The sequence below is a fragment of the Triticum aestivum genome, chromosome 4D (assembly GCF_018294505.1).
Source record: "Triticum aestivum cultivar Chinese Spring chromosome 4D, IWGSC CS RefSeq v2.1, whole genome shotgun sequence".
NCBI classification, from domain to species: Eukaryota; Viridiplantae; Streptophyta; class Magnoliopsida; order Poales; family Poaceae; genus Triticum; species Triticum aestivum.
The window spans coordinates 471291876-471300825 of record NC_057805.1 but is presented as its reverse complement, the minus strand read 5'-3'; the positions used below and the strand labels follow the sequence as shown (position 1 = coordinate 471300825).

At 50.3% G+C, this 8950-nt stretch overlaps 1 protein-coding gene across 1 annotated transcript; it reads left to right on the top strand.

The window, feature by feature from the left end:
- Positions 1–1475: 1475 nt before the first annotated feature.
- LOC123100375 (arabinogalactan protein 1) lies at positions 1476–2166 on the top strand. Its single transcript, XM_044522312.1, has one exon. It carries the CDS (start codon positions 1594–1596, stop codon positions 1939–1941), a length of 348 nt encoding a protein of 115 aa, XP_044378247.1. The 5' UTR covers positions 1476–1593; the 3' UTR covers positions 1942–2166.
- Positions 2167–8950: the final 6784 nt, after the last annotated feature.

Below are 8950 nucleotides of genomic sequence, written 5' to 3'. Positions count from 1 at the left end.
TGCCATGGACTTTATCCGCACCCCTCTACAAGCATCAGGGAAACCCTATGTCCGGTTCTTCGGATCGGATGGCGGCGGCGGCACGACGTTGTTCCCCTTCTTGAAGGCGCTATCTTGCTTGCTCGTGGTGTCCCCGGTGTTGGACTAGGAGATGTTCGATGTCCTACTGATTTGGCCTGCTCCCCTAGGTCTAGGTTTGGTGGGTTTAGTTGTGTTCTTTTCCTCTATTCAGGTTGATCACGCCGTCTCTCTCTGCTCCGGCCACCATGTTGATGCCTCCTTGCGTTCATGTCATGTGTTGTATCCCTTATTGTACTCATTCTTCTCTCTTCTATCAATGAAAAGATACGTAAGCTTTGTGTATTCACAAAAATGTGACTTCATTTGGGAGGGCCGTTTTGGCTCTCGGCAGCATATGCTTCCGAATTAACATTAAATTCAAAATAAATGGTATTATTTTTTAATATAAATCTATATTTTTTTTAAAAAATTCCATGTTAGTATAACAAGCTTGCTTGATAATGTCCATAGGAAATAGCAGTGCTTTGTATGCGAAAAAAATTAAGTGCAACATTTGAATGTAACACTTTTTAGGTTATTTTTGCACAAGTTAAAATGCTAAAGCTTTCTACCTAAAAAATTGTAGGTAACATTTGGATGTGACCATGAATACATCTAATTTATTTGGATTTTTTATATTTGAAAAATCATTTTGGAGCATGGGAGCCTGTGCTGGGAGCCGAATTGGATTTTGGAAGTCATTTGACATATCTTGTGTCATTTCCCAAACCCAAAAATATATGTTATTTACTCCCCTGCTCATTATCAATATGTGATACATTAAAGTGGGACAAAGACTGCCACAAGTGTGTTGCTCTCCAATATAAAACTAAAAGGGCACATGTGTATGGGTCCTGCAAGGAGAACAAGTCATGTGAGAGCGATGTGTTATGCCCGCGTTGATAGAGAAGAAAAATGGCTGTGTTTTACATACCCATCGAGATGGTTTGCAAGAAAATCTGGTGTTTCTTGTATTGTACTGCTAACTAAGGGTCAGTTTTTTTGGGCGATTCTCCCAGAATCGCCACTCCTAATTTTTTTTACAATCCTAGTTAATTAGACCTTAACTAGGGAGAAACTGGGGAGGGAGCGATTCTCCCAAATCGCCCAAAAGAACTTGTTACGATTTTTTTCTTTCAAGATTCGACTAAATGGTTTGTACATTTTGCATGTTCAATGCATAGCATGTACTATTTTGTTGAGTAAACTCGGTAAATGGGGAAGCAGCTGCTCAGGACGCGGTGCCGCTGCGCGAAGGGATCGACTTTGCAGTGCACGGCGCCGTCCCCGCGCGCCAAGTTCTCCACCTGTACGCGGATAGCCTGGACTCACGCGTCGTTGATGACAGCCTGAGACTTGAACGTTACAGCTCCCGGCTGCCTCCGGCTACGATAAATACCAGCCTCCTCGCTCCATCCCAATTCACAACTCGCTGCTCGAGCACAGCTTCCAGCCTTCTACACACAGAGCTAAGCATCTGCTTGCTATCATCTCGTCTCGTCTCCTCTCCGAATCGTCATCAACAGCTACCAGATGGCTCGCTTCGCCGTGGTCGCCGCCATCATCGCCCTCCTCGCCGTCGCCACCGCCGCGCAGGGCCCCATGCCGGCGCCCAGGATGGCCCCGCTACCGGCGCCTCCGGCGAGGTCCCCGGCCACCGCCCCTGCGCCGCTCGCCACCCCGCCCACCGCCGCGTCGCCGTCCCCGATGGCCTCTCCCCCGGCCCCTTCCACCGACGCTCCCTCTGCGATGACACCCTCCGCGGTCTCCGCCACACCCACCGGCGCCCCCACCGGCACTCCCGCAAGCTCTGCAGTGTACTCGTCCGCCGCCAGCTTCGTTGCAGTCGCCGGAGCGGTCGCCGTAGCCGTCATGTTCTAGATGGAGGGACGACTCTGCTTCGTCTTGTCTCAAAAAACGTCTTACATTATGAGACGGAGAGTGTCAAAAAACGTCTTATATTATGAGACGGAGGGAGTACAATTTAGATTGTTTCCGCGATTCTTTATTAGAGACCCATGAAGATTACACGACATTGCGATGTAATCTTGTTACACATGCATGAGATTATTATGAATATACAAATTCTTTCATTTGTTTTCTTCCCGTGGTTTTTTGTATGTGTTTGTTATTCTCAGCTTATTTTCTGATATGCATTACTCAATTTTACTGGTAGGAGCAGGGAAAATCTACATCGACGGCTGTAGAACACAGAGGAGACTCGCCTTTCTTAAATTAGTACTGCCACCATTGCCCTCCTTCGTTGGAACCACCAAATTCACCCTCTTCCCCATCCATGTTGCCGAAAATCTCACACCCCATCGCCAGCCGCCGTCCTCTCTTCCCCTGTTACCATGTCAGTTTGGTTGTGCCCTCCTTGCAGACCTTTGCCCGACGAGACCAAAGAGGACTACATCGAGGGAGAGTTCTTGGAGAGGGCATGAGAGTAATTAGAGTGGGTCGATGACAAAGTGCGCCTTAAGGCCTAATAGACGTTGTTCGCGCCGCCTTCCCGCCGCTCTCGAGTATTTTTGATCGCATTTTGATAGCCACCATTGCAGAAATGGCAGCCACGCTTATGCCGGTTTTCTACACTGTGGACTTATCCCTCCTACATGACACATAGGCGTTCGTTGACCGCGTGGCTATGAATGTCGCGGCAGCCAAAGCCTTCCCCGACTGTGAGATCATTTCGAAGAGGACGAAGAACCCGTAATTTAGCAGAGAATTGTTTTAATCCTTCTTGGAATCCATTTTGTCATATAGAATTCCTAGTTGAGACCGATGTTTAATCCATTATTGAAAAACTTGCACTGTTGAGGTGGGGAATGAAATTAAACTGAAGTCTAAATCTAGTGTGTTATGAATTTTGGATTTTTGGGAACAACCGTTGCAGTCTATGACAAGTAAGTGGGATGCACATCTAAAAAATATGAAGGCTGCCTTTTTTGGCGATTCTGTGTTTATGCACAGCCAGTCAGCCACCACTGTGTCCTTCATATCCAGATGGAGCACTGTATATCCTATATGACGACCGCACATACGACGAATTTGCTAGAGTTGCTCTTAGCTGCAGCGCCACGTTCGAGGTGCTGACCTGGGAGGTCGGCACTTTCTTCATAGCTGCCAACATCCGTGTGCGAGCGTCGCTTCGCGAGCTTGTGATCGTGCAAGTCTATGGACCAGCAGATCACTCACGCTCGGCCGAGTTCCTGGGAGAACTTGAAGCCAAGGTGAGGATGGTATCTGCAGCTCAAATCCCTTTAATGGTGGGTGGTGACTTTAACCTGATTCGTTCGGGTGCAGATAAAAACAACGACAATATCAATTGGCCAAGGGTGGCCATGTTCAACAACGCTATTGCATCTATGGCACTTAGGGAAGTGGCCAGAACTGGGGCAAGGTACACTTGGACTAACAAGCAACTAGCCCCGGTGCGATCCGTCTTGGATCGTGCTTTCATGTCTCCGGACTGGGAAGTGGTGTTTCCTTTATGTTCGCTCCTTGCTGAAACAAGGATTGGATCGAACCATGTTCCCCTCATCTTATCTTCTGGGGAAGATAGGATTCGCCGCAGCTCGCGTTTCCTCTTTGAAACCGCGTGGTTTGGGGTTCCTGATTTCGACACCATCTTTAGGGAGAGATGGTTGCGATGTGTCCAACTCGCAGGCCAGCAACGCGGCCCAATGGAGTTTTGGATCGCTGTCGGGGGTCGCCTCCGCGCAAGCCTAAAGGGATGGGGTGCGAACCAGGGGCGTGACGACAAGGTCCTCAGGGCGAGGCTACTCGGTGAAATAGCACTTCTCGACAATCAAGTGGACACACGACCTTTCTCAGAGCAAGAATGGGCGCATCGATATGCCTTGGAAGGGCAAGTCGAAGCTCTGCTGCGATCGGAGGAGGAATATTGGAGGCGTAGGGGAGGCCTCAAGTGGACGCTCAAAGGCGATGCGAACACTAAGTATTTCCACGCGTACGCGAACGGCCGGCGCAGGAAATGCTCAATTCTTAGGTTGCAGACGGAGCAGGGGCTTCTTCTACAGCAATCGGAGATTACCCAACATATCTACGACTTTTATATTAGTCTGATGGGGACCGACGAGGCTCAATGCGCGCGTCTGCGAGCGGACGTGTGGCTCGCGTCTCAAAAGGTCCTCGATAGCGAGAACGAAGAGTTGGGGCTCGCGTTTCTCCCTAAGGAGATAGAAGATGCACTCCTAAGCATGAAATCAGACACGGCTCCGGGGCCGGACGGGTGGCCGGTGGTGATGTTTAAACACTTTTGGCCATTGCTGTGCGATCCCATATACGATGTGTGTAATGGCTTCATGCGTGGTTTTGTGGACATTGCTAGGTTAAACTACGGCGTGCTCTCGCTAATCCCGAAAGTGTCTGGGCGGACAACATTCGCCAGTACAGACCCATCGCGCTCATTAACGTAACGTTTAAAATCTGTGCCAAAGGTTGCGCCACTAGGCTCACGCCGATCGCTCATCGCACCATAAGTCGTTCTCAATCTGCGTTCATACGTGGTAGAAACATTTTGGAGGGGCCGTTAGCTTTGCAAGAGACCCTTCACGAGCTTAAGCGCACGCACGAACCTGCGATTCTCCTCAAATTAGATTTCGAGAAGGCTTACGACCGCGTCAATTGGGATTTCCTCAGTCAGATCCTCACCAGTCGAGGCTTCTCGCCGATGTGGGTGCACCGAGTCATGCAATTGGTATCGGGGGGCCAAACTGCGGTCTCGGTGAATGGAGAAGTAGGGCATTTCTTCAGGAACAAGCGTGGCTTGTGCCAAGGCGATCCCATGTCACCGCTCTTGTTCAATTTTGTCGCCGATGCGTTGGCGGCTATGCTGCGGAAAGCAACGGAGGCAGGACACATAAAAGGGGTGTTGGGACACCTCATCCGAGGGGGGTTTCGCACTTGCAATACGCAGATGATACGCTATTGTTGTTCCAACCCGACCTCCATAGTGTGGCTACGGCCAAAGCCTTGCTGATTAGCTTCGAGCTCATGTCGGGGCTTAAAATTAACTTCCACAAGTGTGAAGTGATGCCTATGGGCATGGAGGCGTCTGAAGGTAGGCGTATTGCGGACCTGCTCAATTGCAAACTAGGAAAACTCCCGTTTACCTACCTGGGTCTCCCGTTGGATGCCAAACGCATTACGATCGACGGGTGGGCTCCGCTCTGGACCAAGGTGGGAGGGCGGGTATGTCAGTGGAGGGGGAAGTTCCTATACTCTGCAGCTAGGCTGGTGCTCACGAACGCGAGCCTCTCCTCGCTGCCGCAATTGGCTATGGGTCTGTTCCTCCTGGCAGAAGGGGTTCATGCCAAGATGGACACACCTCGGTCCCATTTCTTTTGGGAAGGATCGGGACCAAAACGCAAGTACCACATGGTTAAATGGGCTGCGGTGAGCCGTCCCAAAGACCTGGCAGGTCTAGGGATCACAAATACCAGAATCTTAAACATTGCACTTATGTGCAAATGGATATGGAAGCTCTCGCAGGGGGCGACGGGTCTGTGGGTTGACCTGTTGCGGGCCAAGTACTTCCCGAACGGGAATTTATTCGAGGGTGTGGCGAGGGGATCTCCTTTCTGGAACGATTTTCAAGCGGTCCGATCGGCCTTCGCACTGGGAGCGAAGTTCTCCATTGGTAACGGCCGTTCGGTCCGTTTCTGGCTAGACCACTGGGTGGAATCCCAACCCCTTTGGTCAGAATTCCAGGACCTTTACGCTCTGGCTGTCAACCCGGAGCAAACTGTTGCCACGGCACTTGCCTCTTCCCCTTCGGCGATCCATTTCCGAAGAGAGTTAACGGGAGCAGAACAAGCTCACTTAACCGAATTGCTTGATTGCACTGAGCCGGTGTCGCTGTCTACGACCGCGGACACTGTCACCTGGGCCCTCACCCCATCCGGCAAGTTTTCGGTCAAGTCTCTTTACCAGAAGCTGTGTCAGGGCCCGTCCTTCCAGGTGCCGAATGGCTTGTGGAACGCACGCCTTCCGCTTAAGATTAAGGTGTTTTTTTGGCAACTGTTCCGCAATAGACTGCCCACTTCGGCTAGCGTCGCCAAACGCAATGGCCCGTCGACCGGCCTGTGTGCAATATGTAACGTCACGGAGGATGCGAACCACGTATTCTTCCGCTGTCCGCTGGCACGTTTTGCTTGGAGTGCCGTTCGTGCAGCGGCCAACACCTCCTGGGACCCTCGGTCGGCTTCCGACCTCGCTGCCATAGTAGACTCGGTTCAAGGAGGCAACAAACGTGTGCTTTGGAGTTGCATCGGCGCCTTGGCCTGGGCTATCTGGCTCACTAGGAACAAACTAGCGATCGAGGGAATCTTCCCATCACACCCTGCTAACATAATTTACAAATGCAACCTTCTACTGCAGCAGTGGAGTCCGTTGGCGAGGTGCAAGGATGCTGAGAAACCGAAGCAAGCTCAGGATCGTCTTCGCGAGGTCTACGTTTTGGCTAGGGAGCCATCAGCCACTTCTACACCGTGAAGTGGCCCTTTTGTCACGCGAGCGAGCCTGCGTGCTCTATGCTCTGGCTTCGGGCCTTGTATTTGCATCGCTGCGTGCTTCTTTTGGCCCGTTTTAAAACTCTCGTGTCTCCGCGTCGGCGTGGCCTGAGCCTCCGTGCTCGTGTTCGATGTCCTAAAACTATGTTTGTTACGCTGCCTAAGTTGTTGAGTTGCTCTTAGGTGTGTGTGTCGAGGAAGACTAGCTTGGAAACATGCTAGCTAGCCGCGTCCAAATTTTTTGAGATCAAATGTACAAGCGCATCACACCCTAGAGAAACCAAGGGAAATCCAGTGCCAAATATGATCATAATTTATGATAAGCTTCATAAAAATAACCGACAAAAAGTGAATACAAAGAAGTTCAGAAAAATAAGAAGTGAACACGAAAGTTCGCTAGTAGCTTGCAAAATCACAGGATGATGCAATGGCCGTCGGGCTGCTCCTCGTAGCACACGATGGCCGCGCCAGGGTACGGCGGCATCGGCCGGGGACAGCAACATGCATTGCCAGGGCCGGGGCCGGAGCAGCAGCAGGGCGGCACCGGCTTGGGCGTTTCAGGCTTCTTCGGCGGCTCGGGCTTCTTCTCCACCACCTCAGGCCCGACGCTGACGACGAGCGCCGTGAACTTGGCCTTCCGCAGCGCGCTCGCAAGGCAGACCACGTCCACGTCCCCCACCACGGTCAGCGTCCCCTTCTCGCCGTCCACCGCCATCGATTTGATACCTGCATTACAGCTGATGGTCGAGCACGAACTTTCAAATAAATACACGGTTCTTGGTTTCTGCAAGTTTATGCGTACCTGGGAGCTTGGCGACGACGCTCATGGCGCCGGCCTTGCACCGCTCGGCGGTGATATCCACCTTGAGCACGATCTTCTGCAAAAGAAACCAGATGAACCAATGCAGAGTTAAATCAGAGTTATTTGCAACGAAAAATGGTCTCGATAGTGGGGCTGGGGAAGCGGCTCTTACCTTGGACATGGTGATTGGTGATGAACTGATCAATGATCAGGAGGAAGTGAAAGGTGGAGGCTTTGCTGTTCTTTAGTTGAGCTCCACAATTGTGACTTGTGACAGCTCGTCACACTAGCATTATGAGTCAACATGGCAACCTGTAATTCGTGTCTCCTCTGGTTGAGCATGTAATGATAGCGCGGAAGTCAACACCTTAACGAACTCGTTATGGTCGTTGCACAACAGAAAGCACGTTTTCCATTTCGTCATGTCGAAGCAGGCTAATTCGTTCAAGTAAAAGTAAAACCTTGTGTTTCTCATAACTGCCATTGTTCACGCAGAAAAAAAATTACTACTGTTTTTTTCAGAGATCAATAGTAGTTTATCCCATTGTCAGTATCTTTGGGCAAGAGGTCCTCGATACACGGGGGTCATCTGCCGAGCCACGCAGTCGTAGCTTGCTCAGAGCGACTATACCTTGCCAGCCAATCTGTAACGTTATTCTGAGATCTATGAAGGTTCTGGGGAATAAACACTTTATCATCATAAGGGACTTGACTTCAGCTACTAAATGACCACAAACCGATCTATCTAAACTAGAACTAGAAAGACAAGATAAAGTAGTGGAAGAATCATACTGAAACATAACTAGGAGCTCTGTATGTTGACGAGTAAGTGCTGTACCAATCATCAATGCATGAATCTCTGTCTCAAGAGCGTCACCGCAGTTAAATAAATAGCGATACGCCGAGAAAATGACTGAACCATCATGTCGTCGTAGGACATCCCAACCGCCCCGTGACATCACCCTCCGTAAAGGATCCATCTACCGAAAGTGCAGTCATATTGCATGAAGGTGCTAGCAAGGTAAAACTTGGGGCGTACGGTGAGTCATTGATCTTTTTAGAGAAAAGACATAAAGCCTGACTTTAAATTAATGAAGCCATCAACCAGCTAGGATACAACAGTACTGATACAAAGGCGAAAGCTTGAAGAAAAACTGAAAGATAACAGGTGGCGTGCACACACATTACAGAGCTAAGCAGAGCAATGGCGAGTAGGGCACCTCCACAGCGAAAACAAGATCAAGCCGTTGGAGAGCTCCACGCAAGCTAGAACAACGGAGCAACTACAACTAGTAGACCGCACAAGTGAAGCTGAGAGGAACCGGGCTGCGTGGAGAAAAGCATGGATCCAGATCTAGCCGCCCTGAGCCTTAGTACCGGTTCAACACGAACCGCCGCTAAAGGGCCACCGCGTGGCACGAGCCAGCGCCGGGGCGGGGAGACCTTTAGTACCGGTTGGTAACACCAACCGGTACTTAAAGTTTTGAAGGGTTTTGGGTTCATGATTTCTTTTTCCTTTAATTTATTGTTTTTCATTTGCTGGTATTTTACA

Excerpts from the sequence above, each read along its gene's own strand:
- LOC123100375 (XM_044522312.1), top strand. The coding sequence starts at position 1,594 with ATGGCTCGCTTCGCCGTGGTCGCCGCCATCATCGCCCTCCTCGCCGTC.